Source organism: Oncorhynchus nerka, linkage group LG27 (assembly GCF_034236695.1).
Source record: "Oncorhynchus nerka isolate Pitt River linkage group LG27, Oner_Uvic_2.0, whole genome shotgun sequence".
NCBI lineage: Eukaryota > Metazoa > Chordata > Actinopteri > Salmoniformes > Salmonidae > Oncorhynchus > Oncorhynchus nerka.
Window position 1 is genome coordinate 25,864,248 of NC_088422.1, and position 21,819 is coordinate 25,886,066.

At 41.4% G+C, this 21,819-nt stretch overlaps 1 protein-coding gene across 1 annotated transcript in view; it reads right to left on the reverse strand.

Annotated features, from left to right (window-relative positions):
* Positions 1–15,739: 15,739 nt before the first annotated feature.
* LOC115111456 (nuclear receptor subfamily 6 group A member 1-A-like) overlaps positions 15,740–21,819 on the reverse strand; it is a 33,056-nt gene continuing 26,976 nt past the window's right edge. The window contains exon 9 of the mRNA XM_029637508.2: positions 15,740–21,786. Coding sequence (XP_029493368.1) covers positions 21,647–21,786 — 140 coding nt within the window. The 3' untranslated portion in view covers positions 15,740–21,646. The remainder of the gene's footprint in view (positions 21,787–21,819) is intronic.

Below are 21,819 nucleotides of genomic sequence, written 5' to 3' on the forward strand. Positions count from 1 at the left end.
TCTATTTTGTGAAGTGCACCAGTCCCTCCGGCAGCAAAGCACCCCCACAACAAGACGCTGCCACCCCCGTGCTTCACGGTTGGGATGGTGTTCTTTGGCTTGCAAGCATAGTGGTGGCAGGGTAGCCTAGTGGTTAGAGCGTTGGACTAGTAACTGGAAGGTTGCAAGTTCAAACCCCTGAGCTGACAAGGTACAAATCTGTCATTCTGCCCCTGAACAGGCAGTTAACCCACTGTTCCTAGGCTGTCATTGAAAATAAGAATTTGTTCTTAATTAACTGACTTGCCTTGTTAAATAAAGGTTAAAAAAAATCCCCTGTTTTCCTCCAAACATAACGATGGTCATTATTATTCTATATTTTGGGAGGGACAGAAAACAGTTTTTAACTAGCGATTGAGTTGTGAGACTGCTGTAGAGCTCATCACTCCCCTTAACTGGGAGGGGGCCAGAGACAAGTACTCGATGCCGACACATCTTTCTAGCTGATTTACACGTTGAAGTTATGTTGCGCATTTCTCCAAAAAGTACTATCTTTGTCCCCATGTGCAGTTGCAAACCGTAGTCTGGCCTTTTTATGGCGGTTTTGGAGCAGTGGCTTCTTCCTTGCTGAGCAGCCTTTCAGGTTATGTCAATACTGGACTCGTTTTACTGTGGATATAGATACTTTTGTACCTGTTTCCTCCAGCATCTTCACAAGGTCTTTTGGTGTCGTTCTCGGATTGATTTGCACTTTTCGCATCAAAGTACGTTCATCTCTAGGAGACAGAACGCGTCTCCTTCCTGAGCGGTATGAAGGCTGCGTGGTCCCATGGGGTTTATACTTGCGTACTATTGTTTGTACAGATGAATGTGGTACCTTCAGGCATTTGGAAATTGCTCCCAAGGATGAACCATAATTTATTTTCTGAGGTCTTGGCTGATTTCTTTTGATTTTCCCATGATGTCAAGCAAAGAAGCATTGAGTTTGAAGGTAGGCCTTGAAGTACATCCACAGGTACACCTCCAATTGACTCAAATTATGTCAATTAGCCTATCAGAAGCTTTTAAAACCATGGTGTAAACTTCTGACCCACTGGAATTGTGATACAGTGAATTATAAGTAAAATAATCTGTCTGTAAACAATTGTTGGAAAAATGACTTGTGTTATTTATGCACAAAGTAGATGTCCTAACCGACTTGCAAAAAACTATAGTTTGTTAAAAAGAAACTTGAGGAGTGATTGAAAAACAAGTTTTAATGACTCCAACCTAAGTCTATGTAAACTTCTGACTTCAACTCTATGTACGTGTTTGTTTTGGGTTTAGTCCCCGTTATGTTTATGTCGTACTCTATTTTAGATAGAGAAAAAATAAACTATTTCGTATTCATATGGATGTCTGTTTGAAGTGGATGCAAGAAGATTATAAGCTCAGCAAAAAAGAAACGTCATTTTTCTGGACCCTGTCTTTCAAAGATAATTCGTAAAAATCCAGATAACTTCACAGATCTTCATTGTAAAGGGTTAAACACTGTTTCCCATGTTCAATGAACCATAAACAATTAATGAACATCCACCTGTGGAACGGTCGTTAAGACACTAACAGCTTACAGACAGAAGGCTATTAAGGTCTCAGTTATGAAAACTTATGACACTAAAGAGACCTTTCCACTGACTGAAAAACACCAAAAGAAAGATGCCCAGGATCCCTGCTCATCTGCGTGAATGTGCCCTAGGCATGCTTCAAGTAGGCCTGAGGTCTGCAGATGTGGCCAGGGCAATAAATTGCAATGTCCGTACTGTGAGATGCCTAAGAAGTGTCGGACGTCATTTCCGGTCACAACTAGTAGACTTGTTTACGTGCTGCTGTGTGGTTTGTTGCTAACCTTACTTTGCTACCTGCCAACTTTACGTTTTTTTACTTTTTAATTACTGTTTTATATTTTTATTTTCTTCCCTCTCTCAACTTCTCCATTAAACTTTTTCACCCCGGACGCTTTATCTGGATGTGGTTCATCAGGACCTCCACCAGTGGAAGCTAAGTAGTAACATTATGCCTTCTAATTGCAGTCGCTGTACTCATAATATACAGGAGAACGATCGCCTTACGGCGAGGATAGCTGTGCTGCAAGCCTAGCTTCAGACGCAATCATTAGGAAAAGGTTAATTAAGTGTAGGAAAGGATGAAACAGCGTCTGTGCCACCAATAAGTACAGATAGTAGTATAAATCCCCCCGCAAAGTCCCTGCAGCAGGACAATTTTCTCATGGCTTCTGGAAGGAAATGCTGTAGGAATGCTCAAACGGTGTCGCTCATTCAGCCGACATTGACTTTCAACTGGTTCTCCCCATTAAGCATCGCGTCGGAGTCAGAGGCCGAGCCTTCTCTGGTCTCTACTCCTCCCGTTATGGGGTCTGAAACACCATGAGAATCACTCCCTGTCCTCTCCCCAATCTCTCAGTGGCCCCTAGCCAAGGTCGGCCCCGAATCTTGCTCATACAGTATGTGCTCAAGACACTATAATAGACATATTGTTTGACTGACTAAAACTACACACATCATTAATTATAACTTTATGATTCTAGTCAATTTCTACAATTATATGGTTTCTGAGTGGAGTATTCTAATCATTCCTTTAAAGCTATAAATTCCATCAACAGCCTCCCACCATTAGCTCTGACAAATTGAAAACCCTAGTCATTGGCGACTCCATTACACGCAGTATTAGACTTAAAACGAATCATCCAGCAATCATACACTGTTTACCAGGGGGCAGGGCTACCGACGTTAAGGCTAATCTGAAGATGGTGCTGGCTAAGTGTAGAGAATATAGGGATATTGTTATCCACATCGGCACCAACGATGTTAGGATGAACAGTCAGAGGTCACCAAGCGCAACATAACTTCAACGTGTAAATCAGCTAGAAAGATGTGTCGGCATCGAGTACTTGTCTCTGGCCCCCTCCCAGTTAAGGGGAGTGATGAGCTCTACAGCAGTCTCACAACTCAATCGCTAGTTAAAAACTGTTTTCTGTCCCTCCCGAAATATAGAATTTGTAGATAATTGGCCCTCTTTCTGGGACTCACCCACAAACAGGACCAAGCCTGGCCTGCTGAGGAGTGACGGACTCCATCCTAGCTGGAGGGGTGCTCTCTTCTTATCTACAAACATAGACAGGGCTCTAACTCCCCTAGCTCCACAATGAGATAGGGTGCAGGCCAGGCAGCAGGCTGTTAGCCAGCCTGCTTGTGGAGTCTGCCACTAGCACAGTCAGTGAAGTCAGCTCAGCTATACCCATTGAGACCGTGTCTGTGCCTCGATCTAGGTTGGGCAAAACTAAACATGGCGGTGTTCGCTTTAGCAATCTCACTGGAATAAAGACTATCGGACCACCATTTTATTACGTTTGCAATTGCAACAAATAATCTGCTCAGACCCCAACCAAGGATCATCAAAAGTCGTGCTATAAATTCTTGGACAACCCAAAGATTCCTAGGTGGTTAACTGATTTTTGTACTCTGACGTGCTTGGGTAGGTGGAGGGAGTCTGGTGTCCTTCCAGACTCCCTCCACCTACCCGAGCACGTCAGAGTACAACAATCAGTTAACCACTTAACCGGAATTGAAATGGTGCTACACCAGACTGGAAACCTTCCAACTAGCTTGGAAAGACAGTACTGTGCAGTATCACTGCTGCTCGATCATCCTATTTTTACAACTTAATTGAGGAAAATAAGAACAATTCAAAATGTATTTTTGATACTGACACAAAGCTCACTAAAAGCAGCATTCCCCAAGAGAGGATGACTTTCACTTCAGCAGTGATAAATTCATGAACTTCTTTGATCATGAGAATGCAAATTACAGACTCCTCTTTAAATCTGTATTCCTTCAAAACTCAGTTGTCCTGAGTCTGCAGAACACTGCCAGGACCTAGGATCAAGGGAGATATTCAATTTTTTAAATATTATATCTCTCGACACATTGATGAAAATAATTATGGCCTCTAAACCTTCAAGCTGCATACTGGACCCTATTCCAACTAAACTACTGAAAGAGCTGCTTACTGTGCTTGGCTCTCCTATGTTGAACATAATAAACGGCTCTCTATCCACCGGATGTGTAACAAACCCACTAAAAGTGGCAGTAATAAAGCTTCTCTTGAAAATGCCCAACCTTGACCCAGAAAATATAAAAAACTATCAGTCTATATTGAATCTCCCATTCCTCTCAAAAAAATTGAAAAAGCTGTTGCACAGCTTCCTGAAGACAAAACAATGTATACGAAACGCTTCAGTCTGGTTTTTAAAACCCATCATAGCACTGAGACTGCACTTGTGAAGGTGTTAAATTACCTTTTAATGGCGTCAGACCGAGGCTATTTATCTGTCCTAATGCTCCTAGACCTTAGTGCTGCTTTTGATACCATCGATCGTCACATTCTTTTGGAGGGATTGGAAACCCAAATTGGTCTACACGGACAAGTTCTGTCCTGGTTTAGATCTTATCTGTCGGAAAGATATCAGTTTGTCTCCGTAGATGGTTTGTGAACTGTACATTTCATTCCTTAAGGGTCCATTTTAGGTCCACTATTAGTATTACCTATATATTTAACGTCTTGGTGATGTAATTCGGAAACATAATTTTAACTTTCACTGCAATGCGGATGACAACACAGCTGTACATTTCGATGAAACAAGCCCCAAAATTGCACTCCCTGGAAGCCTGTGTTTCAGACATAAGGAAGTGGATGGCGGCAAATGTTCTACTTTTAAACTAGAACAAACAGAGATGCTAGTTCTAGGTCCCAAGAAACAAAGAGATCTGTTGAATCTGACAATTAATCTTGACGGTTGTAGAGTCATCTCAAATAAAACTGTGAAGGACCTTGGCGTTACTCTGGACCCTGATCTCTCTTTTGACTAACAGCTTTTTTCCATCTACGTAACATTGCAAAAATCAGAACAATTCTTTCCAAAAATGATGCAGAAAAATCTATCCATGCTTTTGTCACTTCTAGGTTAGACTACTGCAATGCTCTACTTTCCAGCTACCCAGATAAAGCACTAAATGAATTTCAGTTAGTGCTAAACACGGCTGCTAGAACCTTGACTAGAGCCAATAAATGTTATCATATTACCCCATTGCTAGCCTCTTTAGACTGGCTTTCTGTTAACGCAAGGTCTGATTTCAAGGTTTTACTGTTAACCTACAAAGCATTACATGGGCTTGCTTCTACCTATCTCTCTGATTTGGTCCTGCCGTACATACCTACACGTACGCTACGGTCACAAGACACAGGCCTCCTAATTGTCCCGAGAATTTCTAAGCAAACAGCTGGAGGCAGGGCTTACTCCTAAAGAGCTCCATTTCTATGGAGAGACGCAGACTCGGTCTCGACCTTTAAGTCTTTACTGAAGACTCATCTCTTTAGTAGGTCCTATGATTGAGTGTAGTCTGACCCAGGAGTGTGAAGGTGAATGGAAAGGCACTGGAGCAACGAACCGCCCACTGGGATTCTCTGCATAAAACCCTATTACAAGGGCTGAATCACTGGCTTACTGGTGCTCTTCCATGCCGTCCCTAGGAAGGGTGAGTCACTTGAGTGGGTTGAGTCATTGACGTGATCTTCCTGTCCGGGTTGGCGCCCCCCCTTTGGTTGTGCAGTGGGGGAGATCTTTGTGGGCTATACTCGGCCTCGTCTCAGGATGGTAAGTTGGTGGCGTGGGGGCTATGCTTTGGCAAAGTGGGAGGGGTTATATTCTGCCTGTTTGGCCCTGTACGGGGGTATCGGCGGACGGGGCCACGGTGTCTCCCGACCCCTCCTGTCTCAGCCTCCAGCATTTATGCTGCAATCGTTTATGTGATGGGGGGCTAGGGTCAGTATGTTATATCTGGAGTATTTCTCCTGTCTTATCCGGTGTCCTGTGTGAATCTCTCTCTCTCTCTCTCTCTCTCTCTCTCTCTCTCTCTCTCTCTCTCAGAGGACCTGAGCCCTAGGACCATGCCTCAGGACTATCTGGCCTGATGACTCCTTGCTTTCCACAAGTCCACCTGGTCGTGCTGCTGCTCCAGTTTCAACTGTTCTGCCTGCGGCTATGGACAACCGACCTGTTCACCAGACATGCTACCTGTCCCAGACCTGCTGTTTTCAACTCTCTAGAGACAGCAGGAGCGGTAGAGATACTCTGAATGATCGCTATGAAAAGCCAACTGACATTTACTCTTGAGATGCTGATTTGTTGCACCTACAACCACTGTGATTATTATTATTTGACCCTGCTGGTCATCTATGAACGTTTGAAAATCTTGGCCACGACGAATTTTATTAATGTGTGTTATCGTTTTAATGGAAAAAAACAATCAAAAGATGTCTGATTAAACATAAGAAATATTTGCCATTTGTCACATCCGTGATGTCTGTTACAAAAAGAAGGCTACATCTTGTACGATTGTCATTGCGCCATGCTGTGCATCGTCATCACATGCTCCAGGCTGCAGGAGCCTACCCATTTGGCTTGCGTGTCCAAGTTTCATTACCGCAAGTAAAAAGGCCATATAATTAAAACAATGCATAAGGTCACGATATTTTATTGGCTTTTTCACTGTGGGAAAGGGGCAGAAATACCTGTCATGTTGATATGCTTTTCAGTTTGCTTCCATGACTGGTTTCACATTCATCTCCAGGAATCAAAAGGAAAAATCATCTAAAACAATTGCTATTTGTATTTATAATCCCCTTACACAAACAAATAGCTAATTTACCTAGCTCTTATCACAGAATTGTGTTAATTCTTTCATGAAAAATTAAATCGATTTTTTCTCTCATGAGAGTGACAGGCCAAGCATATCTTTAACAATATTAACATATTATTTGAATCCAGTTTTTTTCCACCATGATCTGACTTCATTTTCAATCATTATTTCCTTATAAACATAGGTACATCTTAAAGGGGCAATCTGGCATTGGTACATCCATTTTTGGGGCTTTTAAATTAATAACCGTGCCTTCAACAACAACAAAAAAGCAGACATTGAATATCCCTTTGAGCATGGTGAAATTATTAATTATACTTTGGATGGTGTATCAATACACCCAGTCACTACAAAGATACAGGTGTCCCTCCTAACTCAGCTGCCGAAGAGGAAAGAAACCACTCATGGATTTCAACATGAAGTCAATGGTGACTTTAAATAGTTACAGAGTTTAATGGCTGTGATAACAGAAAACTGAGGATGGATCAAAAACATTGTGACAAGAATGTGACTAACCTAAAGGACAGAGTTGAAAGAAGGAAGTTTGTAAAGAATGTATGTCCTGAATACAAAGCGGTCTCATCGACGGGGCTGTAGTGGAGCAGGTTGAGAGCTTCAAATTCCTTGGTGTCCACATCAACAACAAACTAGAATGGTCCAAACACACCAAGACAGTCGTGAAGAGGGCACGACAAAGCCTATTACCCCTCAGGAAACTAAAAAGATTTGGCATGGGTCCTGAGATCCTCAAAAGGTTCTACAGCTGCAACATCGAGAGCATCCTGACCGGTTGCATCACTGCCTGGTACGGCAATTGCTCGTCCTCAGACCGCAAGGCACTTCAGAGGGTAGTGCGTACGGCCCAGTACATCACTGGGGATAAGCTGCCTGCCATCCAGGACCTCTACACCAGGCGGTGTCAGAGGAAGGCCCTAAAGATTGTCAAAGACCCCAGCCACCCCAGTCAAAGACTGTTCTCTCTACTACCGCATGGCAAGCGGTACCGGAGTGCCAAGTGTAGGACAAAAAGGCCTCTCAACAGTTTTTACCCCCAAGCCATAAGACTCCTGAAATGGTTACCTGGACTATTTGCCCCCCCCCCCCCCCAACCCCCATTTTACGCTGCTGCTACTCTGTTTATCTTATATGCATAGTCACTTTAACTATACATTCATGTACATACTACCTCAATTGGCCCGACCAACCAGTGCTCCCGCACATTGGCTAACCGGGCTATCTGCATTGTGTCCCACCACCCGCCAACCCTTCTTTTTACACTACTGCTACTCTCTGTTCATCAGATATGCATAGTCACTTTAACCATACCTACATGTACATACTACCTCAATAAGCCTGACTAACCGGTGTCTGTATATAGTCTTGCTACTCTTATTTTCAAATGTCTTTTTACTGTTGTTTTGTTTCTTTACTTACTTACCTACACACACACACACACACACACACACACCTTTTTCGCACTATTGGTTAGAGCCTGTAAGTAAGCATTTCACTGTAAGGTCCTGTAAATACCTGTTGTATTCGGCGCACGGGACAAATAAACTTTGATTTGATTTGATTATAGTTGGGGCAAATCCAACACAACACATCACTGACTACCACTCTTCATATTTTCAAGCATGGTGATGGCTGCATCATGTTATAGGTATGCTTGTCACCGGCAACGACTAGCAAGTTTTTTTTTTTTTCATTTAAAAAAATGGAATAGAGCTAAGCACAGACAAAAAATTTAGAGGAAATCCTGGATCAGTCTGCTTACCAACAGACACTGGGAGACAAATTCACCTTTCAGCTGGACAATAACTTGAAACACAAGGCCTAAAATACACTGGAGTTGCTTACCAAGACGACATTGAATGTTCCTGAGTGGCCTAGTCACAGTTTTGACTTAAATTGGCATGAAAATGTATTGACTCAGGAGTGTGAGTACTTATGAAAATTAAATATTTCTGATTTCATTTTCAATAGATGTGCCCCAAAAAATCCCCAAATATGCTTTAACTTTGTCATTATTGGGTATTGTGTGTAGATAGGTGAGGATTTTAAAAAAATCAGGCTGTAACACAAACATTTTTGAATAAGTCAAGGGGTGTGAATACTTTCTGAAGGCACTGTACTGTATATTTACCCATTGATTATTGAAGAATAAAAATGCCTCATGAGATTAGTTCAACTGTCATACCCCATTAGAACCCAAGATATAAGATTGTTTTACTCCATTGTTTGTAAACAATATCATTGTAATCAAACACGATATAGCCTCAAAACATGGTAAAAATTATCATTTTAATATCATGGATGGTCAGTCCATGCATTCATAGCTCTGTCTATGAATTTCTCCAGCCCCATCCCTCAGCTTTTTAACAAAACAGTGGTTGAGTGTGATTTTTATTGTTTTAACTGCAGAATGCCCCTTTAACAACCAGAAGGAACTTATGGAGATTAAAGGATCTTCCGGCCTTGATGGTACAGGCCTGTCAGTGTCCACTTGGCTTTATTGGCCTCAGTCCTTTCTGCCACGCTCCTGAATCGTGCCTTCTCCAGGTGTGGTCCTCTCCCCCTCTCTCTCGTCTCCCACCTCTCCACCCCTCTCTCTCGTCTCCCCCCTCTCCACCCCTCTCATCTTGTGTCCCCTTGACCCTGGAGCACTCCAGACCCACTGCCTGCCGATAACAGTCCCACCATTCCTCACCCTCCACCAACTGACACACTTCCAGAAAAATGTAACCTTGTTCCCTCACATTTCTCTAATGCCTCTGCCATTTCCTACAGTCCATGCTCCATTGTCCTTAAATGCTCTCTCTCTCTCTCTCTCTCGCTCTCTCACTCTCCCTCTCTCTCTCTCCCTCTCTCTCTCTCTCTCTCTCTCTCTCTCTCTCTCTCTCTCTCTCTCTCTCTCTCTCTCTCTCTCTCTCTCTCTCGCTCTCTCTCTCTCTCTCTCTCTCTCTCTCTCTCTCTCTCTCGCTCTCTCTCTCTCTCTCTCTCTCTCTCGCTCTCTCTCTCTCTCTCTCTCTCTCTCTCTCTCTCTCTCTCTCTCTCGCTCTCTCGCTCTCTCACTCTCTCTCTCTCTCTCTCTCGCTCTCTCTCTCTCACTCACTCTCTCTCTCTCTCTCACTCTCTCTCACTCACTCTCTCTCTCTCACTCTCTCTCACTCTCTCACTCTCTCTCTCATCTATGTCTTTATACACCTAAAAAAAAATCTACCTCACTTTCTCCACCCACCTTTCCCTCCCTTCACTTGTATCTCTCTATGTTTTGGTTGTGGGTCGGCCCCAGCCTTGACATGTCTCCAAGTGTGACGTAAATGAGCCTAACCTAAAGCACAGACAGGTGTAATGGGGTTGATACCATACAATTCCTATTATGGTAAAATTATTCATATTACATTGTCAAGGCATTGAGCGAACAAAATTAACAAATGATAATGCAGTTGCAGGGGGAATATGTGTGTGGTCTTTACATCTCAATCAAAGAAGTAGCCCTCCCCCTGAATCTGTGGTACTGTGCTCTTCCATATCAGCTCTAACTCTGTGTTTATCAAACCTCTGGGTGTTAATCAAAGAGAGAGGATATTGGACTTTTAGTTCTGATAAGAAAACATGGCTCAGAGGGTGGCATTTCTAAAGGGCAGCTTCTGCTACAGTGGGCTGACCAAAACCTAATGCTGCCAGGGCCTGAAATGAACCCCCCACTCTCCAATTAATATATCTCTCCTCTCTACTGAATGTTACTATACTATAACTTGGTTCTGAATGTTTTGGTCTTGACAATGTTGATGATTTTGTGGATTTTATAGTGTCATCATAATGCATTGAATTGTGTTTACTGCATTTGTCATGGTATGACCCATTTCTCTATTGTGAGTGGTAGATGCAAATGGAAGTATTGATGAGAGTTGTTATTATGTTAGCTATACACATAATCTCCCCCTCTAAGGGCCTTGTTACACTACACTACTTACACAACACGTACTAGTCGGAGGAAAGATACTTGTGTAATGTAAAGATGCAGATCTTCACACTACCTCCGGAGGTAGAATCTTGATCCGCCATTTACACTTTAAAAGTATATTTCCTGGGACTCTTATGAGTCGTCAAAGTAGTGTAGCGGAAAGAGGCCCCTAATGTGGGGGACATTGACACCACATACCCACCTCTGAGTGGTATAGTGTAAAGACAATGGCTCTCCCATACCACATATCCCTGCAAAAATTACCTTAATACCAGTAGACAATATTTTTGCTCTTCCACACCACATGTGCCTGCAATAATTACTTAATTACCTTAATACCAGTAGACAATATTTTTTCTCTGTTAGCCAAATTTAAAATTAAAGGGTAGGAAGCATGTGTTTTTACTCACCCTATTAACAACAGTGTGGTGAATGACTTAGTAACTTCGTTGTTGTCATGATCTGGTCACCTATAACTACAAACATAGTTATGTTTAGGGGGTTTTACATATTTATTAACTAATTTCTGGATATCTTCTAAACTACCGACAATGCTCTATTTGTCAAAGTCATATGGAGAATCTACTATGTGTTAACTAGCTCGAGCTGGCTAATGTTAGCCACTAGTCATGCAGACTGAGTGTTGGCAGTGGTGCGCTACAATCAACCGATCATGAGGAGGTGTGTTGTAAACAACCAATCAGATTCTCCACACATCAGGGCTCCGTGAATAGGCTAACAGCGTTTATCAATCTTGGCTTAGTACTAGCACACTACAATATCTGACTGTGCTGTTGTGATCATGTCCATCTGTCTGGAGCTTCTCTCAGAAGCGCCTCTCTCCGTGCCTTTTTTTGTTGTTGAGCTAACTCAGCCGTCAATCAGTAAGTCTCCGCTCTCTCTACTTTATATCTGCTGGATTTTTTTGTGTTTGTGGGTTCCTGCCTGTGTTAGACTAGTTGGTGTTGTTCTCTGGCTTACTAGTTCACTATGTTGACCGTGGTGTTTGGCTAGCTAGTCTAGTTAGCTGGCTAGACTAGCTAGCAGTCTAAAATAGCTAACTTTAGCTGACTGGCTCGCTGGCTAAGATATACCGGTAACATTATTTGATAACTGGTTAATGTAGCTGTAAGCTAGGTGTTCATAGCAACTGGCTGACTCATGCAGTGCTAAGGTAACTTAAGTAGGCTGATGGGGGCTAACATTAGCATGTTAGTTGGCTAGCAAACTTGCGTGACGATTTGTAGCAGTAAATTCATATAGTATTTGCTTGTAAGTTGGCTGAAAATGTAATTGAAACCAGTAGTCATGAGTTGGGGTGGGCATTCTATGTTTTGTGTTCTATGTTTTCTATTTCTGTGTGTTTGGTGTGGTTCTCAATCAGAGGCAGCTGTCGATCGTTGTCTCTGATTGAGAACCATACTTAGGTAGCCTTTTCCCACCTGTGTTTTGTGGGTAGATGTTTTCTGTTTTTTGAACATTACAAACGTAAGGGTGTAACTTTGCATTGGGACCTTTGGTGTGTATACTATTGCAAATCCATATGTTACATGTGGTTATGTCTATGCTACCTACCATTGAAAGGCATTTAAAATATCCACACATTTGTGAATCATTGCATTAATCAAGTGTGCAATGTTAAGTGAAATATAGTTTAGATGAGAACCTCCTGTATAGTTTGAATTGCTATCCTTATTTTGTTTGACTATTTACGGTATGCTAAAAGGCGCACTCACACAAGAAGCAGGAATGTGGCTTTGGCCACACCACATCTGAGGCTAAAGTAAGGATAGTGTAAATTGAAAAGTTGCAAATCTGATGTTGAAGAGAGATAGATCTTACTACACATATTTTAACTAATGTAAATCCTTTGTTATCCCTGCATGATACGTCTCCATTGAAAGGGACTCCACACGCTCAGACTTGAATGGACCTGAGAGTGGAGGTCAGTCAGTGAAGGCTGGGGGGGGAATCCTGTCAGGGGAGAGAAGAGGGGCTGCTGTTAGAAAAGCCTGTCAAATGCCCCTCACCTCACCTTGCCTCACCTCACGTAGCCTTGAGCAGATAAGTGGGTCCTTTCCTATAGCCCACTCCTTGGACAAATCACACACATGATGCACGCAGCAGGTCCACTGACAATCACACACATGATGCAAGCAGCAGGTCCACTGACAATCACACACATGATGCAAGCAGCAGCTCCACTGGCAAATAAGTCTGTCAGCACAACCGATTGGCAAACGTACTGCAAATTGAGAACTCGTGGCTAAATGGAATAAAAAGAAGAAGAGGATATACTATGAAACAAAAGATACATGATAAAAGATTTGGAGCACCTTAAATGAAATTTGGGGCAAAAAGTCAAACTCAGCTCCATTCATTCATTGAATTAGACGGCCCATTCATCACAAAACTCACTGATATTGCCAACTACTTTATTGATTTTTTGGCAAGATTAGTAAACTTAGGCATGACATGCCAGCAACAAACGCCGGCACTACACATCTAAGTATATCTGACCAAATTATGAAACATATGCATTATAATTTTTAATTCTGTAAAATGAGTGTGAAAGAGGAGAAAAAATTATTGTTGTCTATCAACAATTTAATTTTACCTTTATTTAACTAGGCAAGTCAGTTAAGAACAAAATCTTATTTTCAATGACGGCCTAGGAACAGTGGGTTAACTGCCTGTTCAGGGGCAGAACGACAGATGTGTACCTTGTCAGCTCAGGGATTTGAACTTGCAACCTTCCAGTTACTAGTCCAACGCGCTAACCACTAGGCTACCCTGCTGCCCCAACAATGACAAGTCACCGAGGTCTGACAACTTGGATGGAAAATTACTCATAATAGCAGACAATTTTTCCACTCCTATTTGCCATATATTCAATTTAAGCCTACTAGAAAGTTTGTGCCCTCAAGCCTGGAGGGAAGCAAAAGTCATTCAGGCTACCCAAGAATAGTAAAAAAAACTTTATTGATTGAAATAGCCAGCACGCTTATCGGGAAGGACATTCAACAAGCACATCACTTACACAAATGACTGATGATTGGCTGAGAGAAATTGATGTAAAAAGATTGTGGGGACTGTTTTGTTAGACTTCAGTGTGGCTTTTGACATTATCGATCATAGTTTGCTGCTGGAACAAATGTATGCATTATGACTGTACACCTCCTGTTATATTGTGGATAAAGAGTTACCTGTCCAACAGAACACAGAGGGTGTTCTTTAATGGAAGCTTCTCCAACATGATCCAGGTAGAATCAGGAATTCCCCAGAGCAGCTGTCTAGGCCCCTTACTTTTTTCAATCTTTACTAACGACATGCCACTTGGCTTTGAGTCTGTATGCGGATGACTCAACACTATACATGTCAGCTACTACAGCAACTGAAATGACTGCAACACTTAACAAAGAGCTGAAGTTAGTTTCAGAAAGGGTGGCATGAATAAGTTAGTCCTAAATATTTAAAAAACTAAAAGCATTATGTTTAGAACAAATTATTCACTAAACTCTAAACCTCAACTAAATCTTGTAATGAATAATGTGGAAATTGAGCAAGTTGAGGTGACTAAACTGCTTGGAGTAACCCTGGATTGTAGTAAACTGTCATAGTCAAGACAAACTGATACAACAGTAGCTATGATGGGGAGAAGTCTGTCCATAACAAAGCACTGCTCTGCCTTCTTAAAATTAACAGCACTATCAACAAGGCAGGTCCTACAGGCCCTAGTTTTGTCGCACCTGGACTACTGTTCAGTCGTGTGGTCAGGTGCCACAAAGAGTGACTTAGGAAAATTGCAATTGGTTCAGAACAGGGCAGAACGGCTGTAGACAGAGAGCTAACATCAATAATATGCATGTCCATCTCTCTTGGCACAATGTGGAGGAGAGATTGACTTCATCACTACTTGTATTTGTGAGAGGTATTGACATGTTGAATCCACCGACCTGTCTGTTTGAACTACTTGCAAACAGCACGGACATGCATGCATACCCCACAATACATGCCACCAGAGGTCTCTTCACAGTCCCCAAGTTCAGAACAGACTATGGGAGGTGCACAGTACTACATAGAGCCATGACTACATGGAACTCTATTCCACATCAAGTAACTAATGCAAGCAGTACAATTAGATTAAGAAAACAGATAAAAATACACCTTATGGAAGAGCAGGGACTGTGAAGAGACACAAACACAGGCACAGACACATGTATACACACAATAACATATGCACTATACACACACATGCACACATGGATGTTGTGTTGTAGATATGTGGTAGTAGAGTAGTGGCCTGAGGGCACACGCTTAATGTGTCGTGAAGTCTATTGTGAATGTATTGTAATGTTTTAAAACTGTAGAACTGACTTAATTTTTCTGGACCCCAGGAAGAGTAGCTGCTGCCAAGGCAGCAGCTAATGGGGATCCATAATAACTACAAATACAAATACAAACTATCGATCAACCTCCTAAACAAGACCATGAATCTGCTGATCATGTGTTTCTCCTCTCTCCTCCTCTTCTCTGACTATAGTAAGGACAACTTATACCTATTATAGTAAATATGAATTGCTTAACATTTATATATGCATTGCATTAATCCCTATAGCTTTAGCATTTAGATTCTACCAAAGGTACAGTATACTGTGACTGTTCCTGCACTTTAGTTACACCTAAATGTAGATGATCATAATTCACGTTGTCTAGGTACAGATCATTCTCTATCTGATTTGACATGCAGGAACAGTTTGTTTTTGTGTGTGTGAATAATAGTCGCAAAACAAATTAGACTGGATGTTGGGGGATGGATCAGGGACACACAGATTAGGCCCATCCAAAATCTGCTGACTAGCTTGTGCGTTCCAAAAACACTAGTCTTATAAAAAAGGGTTCCAAAAGGGTTATTCGGCAGTCACTATAGGAGAACCCTTTTGGTTCCAGGTAGAACTCTTTTGAGTTCCATGGTGAACACTCTGTGTAAAGGGTTCTACATGGCACTCAAATAATGCTTGAAATGACAACAATCTCACAGTTGCATAACGTTCACATTTATTTGGTTTCAAATCCTAACACATTCTAAACATGCATTGAACACGTATGGATCACATTCATCACAGGTAGTAACAAGACGAGGAGAAAGGGTTTTCAAAAGATAAAAAAATAACAAACAAAAAACATGGCAGATACAAATGTCATGTGTTTCACCTGCATATCTAGTGGTATCTTCACATTCAATGGAAAAACATTAAGATCCCAGAGATACATTCTGATTTTATCTGCTCTTCTGGTTGCCTTAGACATTCCCCATTGTGGGCTCGTTGATGAGCCTCCGTGAATTCATTGTTATAACACTGAATGAGCTTGTTAAAACACTTTTAAAACACACAACTCATTCACCAGTTATTATTGAGAGGAGTGAGGAAAAACATGTGAACAACAGTAAATGGCAGTTTGGCCAAAGTTACATTCTAATTGATAATCACTCACAAGCAGCGTTATAAATATCAATCATGATACTGATCATTTGACTCTTTACACTTCACAAGTAGATTGTTTGGTACATCAAAACAACTATATCAATATAGTGAAGGAACACAATACATTGATTGGAATACAATACTTATTAATATGACACTACAAAGTAAACTGATTCAAGTTTAGATTCCTGTCGAAATTCTTTGGTATGGTAATCATGACAAGGTGGTAAATAAGATCAGTTTTCATTGATCAGTGAGGTATGATGTCATTAATTACATAATCGATGTTGGAAAATATATGATGATCACAGATTTTTAAAAAGCGGTTAGAGTAAATGTAAAGTGGCAAGGTGGTCAAACTAACTCCCACCCACTAAGGCCTAGGCGACAGTTTTTCCTGAGGTAGCACGGAATAGCATATGAGGCAACATTCACATGCACAATAAGTAACAGTGAGTGGTAACTGGATAAAATAAGAGACACAAAATAACAGAACATTGGTGCAATAACCACATTTCCATTCAAATGTTTTAGGCGAGTAAAGTCATACGGTATAAAAAAAAATCCTGACAGCTGTGATGGAAACAGGACATTTCGGTACAATTTTATAAATGCCGACAGATAATTTGTTAGTTCGACATGGTGGGATCTTTTCGTGTCAGTAAAATTCATTATGCAAGAAATGGTGGTGGAAACGCATTTATGCACAAATATTGATATAATGACCATCATACCGAAAGTTAACTTGGAGTCACACAATGATATGGTGTGTGGTCCTCCCGCTACGACTCGGGAAATCATGCAGTTTATTAGGCTACAGATTAAATCATGTGTGATGGAGTGTTAAAGGTGAGCTTTACACTCCTTTCCAATAAATATTGAGGGTCTGACATGATGATCGATGCTTGACTGTCGTTTGACAAATAAAAATATTCTCGCTCTTAATAATCCATAATAATCTCATAATCCGCACAGCCTAACTGCACTGTATGTGCGAGCTGTTGGCTAGAGCACAGGTTCCACGACCAGAATAGTCACATCTGCCATTTAGCACAACAGTTTTTGTGACAAAACTATCCGTAGAGCTGAAAATGCGATAGAAACACTTTGAAATGTAGATTTTTTGGGGGTAAATGAAAATTTAAGCAAATAAGTACATTTTCTGTGAACTACCGCAAATCCGTTTGGAGGAAACACCACTGGTGGGAAATGCGCATATTTTCTTTATGCGGATTTTAGAATATTTGCAACAAAATCAGTACCAATTGGATGGGAACCTAGCTATTGAAACCAATGAATATGATTTTTTATTAAGCATTACCTGTGTGAAAGTAAAATACGTGATGACACAAAAAAAGAGGTAGTTTCAGTATAGCAATTGCAAATGACATATCCATTATCGGTGAAAACACATTCTAGAAAATAATAGAACACTAACGAGAATGTAATACATCTATTTCAAAACATGAAAGTGGCAAACAGTTGTGGAGGTGGCTGTAAGGTAGGTAGCAATGTGACGTTAGATTTAAAAAACGACTACTAGGAATGATCTGCCACTAAGAGTCTCTATATTTCCGTATGAAGGCCATAGTGAAACTGTATGGGGACAGCAGCACTGGGCTAGGGTCTCACACACATGTCCCCTAAGAAGATCTGATCCCTGAGTTTAGGCATGCCATGTGTACTAAGCCCCCCAGACCAGTGGCTGGCTGCTCCCCACCATGACTGGAACACTTCAATGTTCCCGGGCTTTGTTTACTGATGGTAAACTCTCAGAAATCATGCATAGACAGTGCATTCAGAAAGTATTCAGACACCTTGACTATTTTCACATTTTGTTATATTACGGCCTTATTCTAATTAGGATTTCAAAAAATAAATGCTCATCATTCTACACACAATACCCCATAATAACAAAGCAAAAACAAATTACATAAGAATTCAGACCCTTTGCTATGAGACCTGAAATTGAGCTGTTTCCATTGATCATCCTTGAGATGTTTCTACAACTTGATATGTGTCCGCCTGTAGTAAATTCAATTGATTTGGAAATACCTGTCTATATAAGGTCCCACAGTTGACAGTGCATGTCAGAGCAAAAACCAAGCAAGCAATAAAGTCGAAGGAATTGTCCGTAGAGCTCCAAGACAGGATTGTGTTGAGGCACAGATCTGGGGAAGGGTACCAAAACATTTCTGCAGCATTGAAGGTCCTCAAGAAAACAGTGGCCTCCATCATTATTAAATGGAACAAGTTTGGAACCACCAAGACTCTTCCTAGAGCTGTCTGCAAACTGAGCAATTGGGGGTGAAAGGTCTTGGTCATGGAGGTGCCCAAGAACCCAATGGTCACTCTGACAGAGTTTCAGAGTTCCTCTATGGAAATGGGAGAAACTTCCAGAAGTACATCCATCTCTGCAGCACTCCACCTATCAGGCCTTTATGGTAGAGTGGCCAGACGGAAGTAACTCCACAGTAAAAGGCACATGACAGCCCAGTTGGAGTTTGCCAAAGGGCACCTAAAGGACTCTAAGACCATTAGAAACAAGATTCTCTGGTCTGATGAAACTAAGATTGAACACTTTGGCCTGAATGCCAAGCCTCACGTCTGGAGAAAACCGGGCACCATCCCTACGGTGAAGCATGGTAGTGGCAGCATCATGCTGTGGGGATGTTTTTAAGCGGCAGAGACTGGGAGATTAGTCGGTCTGGACCTCAGACTGGGGTGAAGGTTCACCTTTCAACAGGACAACAAACCTAAGGACACAGCCAAGACAACGCAGGAGGGGCTTCAGGACAAGTCTCTGAATGTCCGGACTTGAACCCGATCTGACATCTCAAATACAGACTCGAGGCTGTAATCACTGCCAAAGGTGCTTCAACAAAGTACTGAGTAAAGGACTGAGTAAAGGGTCTGAATAATTACTTAAATGTGATATCTGTTTTTTCTTTTTAATACATTTGCTTTGTCATTATGGGGTATTGTGTGTAGATTGATGAGTAAAAAAAAACAATTGAATCCATTTTAGAATAAGGTTGTAAAGTAACAACATTTTGAAAAAGTCAAGATGTCTGAATACTTTCTGAATGCACTGTATATTTACCGGTTTCACAGGGGCCTGCCATTGGTTAATTCACTCTCTGCATATATCATTCTATTCATCAAATCAGTGTTTATGGTAATAGTAAAAGTTATCAATTCGTAAACACTTTAGAATTGTAATATCAATACCATGAACATTATTTCCTTTGGAACTGTGGCATCAAGTTGATAGAATCACATCCAACATCCATCAGAAATAATTAAAAATAAAACAAATGATAGGGGTCTTTTTCCACTCCAAAAAACAAAATACATGAAATATATCACAACAAAACATGGAAAGGTGGCTAATTGAAACTACTGAAACAAAGAACACTGCATTGGTGAAAGTATTCAAAGTGTGGTTCAGGACATTAAATGGTACAGTGTAGTACAGTGTTAAGGCTAAGAAGATATAGACAGACTAGTCTAGACCCAGTGATGGAGGCAGCAATCGTAAGCCCACCTGTTGATTGAGGTTAGCTTGGTTATGCTCAGAGTGGAAAAGAGACCTCTCTGACCTTGCTGATGTTAAGTCCTGTCTCCGACCATCTTCCGACAAATAAGCTAAACACTGAACTGGGAGCAACAGTTAAAGTCTTAAAACAAGCCCGTAAACAACAGCCACTTTCATAAAACAGAAGAAAAATGAAAAATGAAACACTTTCTAAAAGGACCTACAATGTCCAGAATTCTACAATTAAGAATCCTACAAGTACATCAGCATAGTGATCACTGAGTAACTCATGAATGCAATACATAACACTCACTTTACCCTGTTTAAATACCGGTCCACTAGGACCTGGGAGAGAGGAGAATGCGGGGTGGGCACTTTGCCATGGTAATAGTCAAGGAATGTCTCCTGCCTCACCACAGCATGCATAAAAGAGTCGTTGCAAGGACTGCATTGCTCCACATTTTAAACAATGGTTGTTATGAAACGGCTAACGGCTGGTTGAAATGATCATCTCATACTTCATAAATAAAGAACCTATTTCTTTATATAGCTTTTTTAAACAATGTGTGCAAGCCAGAAGTAACCTCTAGTCTGTCAACCCAGACCAGATTAATAGACATGCCCCTAATGTCTCCTCCATCTCTCCTCTGTTGCAGTCAAAATACAGTCACCTGAGCATTCTAAACCCAACACTGTCTACAAATGTAGTAGTACAAATGAACAAGCCAGCATTTCCTTGTAGCCTAACTGTGCAGATCGGACCATCAACCCAGTGAGCATGTGCAGAGGCTCAGGTTTGGGCAAGGAAGTACCAGTGGAGGGCTGAAAGCCAAGATGGGTTGTATGTCTGAAGGAATAGATGGGTGCAACAGGGACTAGGAGAGAAGAGAGTGGAGCCATTGTTTGTGGTGTCTCAGCCTAGGGGTTAAGATAAGAACGCGCTACACTGTCTGTCTGAGAGTCTCCCCTCTGGCTCTTAAACAGATTGATTCATTTCTTATCCTGGTCCTTCATTGATAAGAAACCATTACACTGAGCTATCGACTAATCACTAATCTATGGGTGCTGCTTAAAAAACTTTGCATATCACTTTGGTCAAAAAAATATCATTAAAGCTAATAACACATTTCCCCTACCCCTGCAACTATGCAACTAAATTTGCTCTGCAGTCTATGATTGTAGAAAATACCTGTATGCTTGTTTTCTATGAAGATCCCACAATCCAACAAAATTTCACCTCACTGAAAGACAAGGAATGTTACATTGACCAGGCCATCCCTACAGGATGTCTGTTTGTGGATTGTATGAAAGAGGGTACAAAAATACTACAAGAAGTGAGAAAATACACCAGAACTAGTGGGAAATTCAGGACATTCATTTGTTGATTGCAGGGTTGAATGCTTTCCTATCTTTGGTTCAAATGAATATGCAGCAATGCCTTTGGTCAATGTAATGGTAAAGGCCGACTTATCTTCTATGATTCAGGAGTTTACAGCATTTACAGGGATTTGATTTAGACCGGGCAACCTCTTCATTTCAAAACAGCGAGAAAAAGGTACCTGAAAATAGCAACATCATCTTCCTGAGGTAGTCTCAAAACACTTGTCAACTCATTTATACCCGTCCCCATTCCGAATCAAATAAATCTTAAAAATCTAGTTCTAACAATGGCAACACCGACACGTTGAGCAATCGGATACATATTTGTAAACTCCAAAGACCAATGCATCTATGTGCATTTAGTTTGTACAGAAGCATGTGCACAGCGTAAATCAGCATACATTCAGCTCTGTCGTGTAATAAATATATAGAGAACAAAAATTGCTTGTCACATTCACAGGAAGGGGGACCAGTCCCTGGCCCCACCCCCCAGGTAAGATTCTTGTCAAAGGGCGGTCCTGGGGCCAGGGTGCGGGGCTCAGTTCCCGGGGGAGGTACCAGTAGTAGGCATACAGGGAGAACTTCCTGTCCTGTTGCTGATGAAGCTGGATTTGCAGGAGTGCAAAACTGCTTTAAACAAGAGGGGGAGCTGTTCCAGAGGAACGTTCACCAGCTTCCCTGGAAAGAAACAGGTTTTTTACAGTGTGTGAG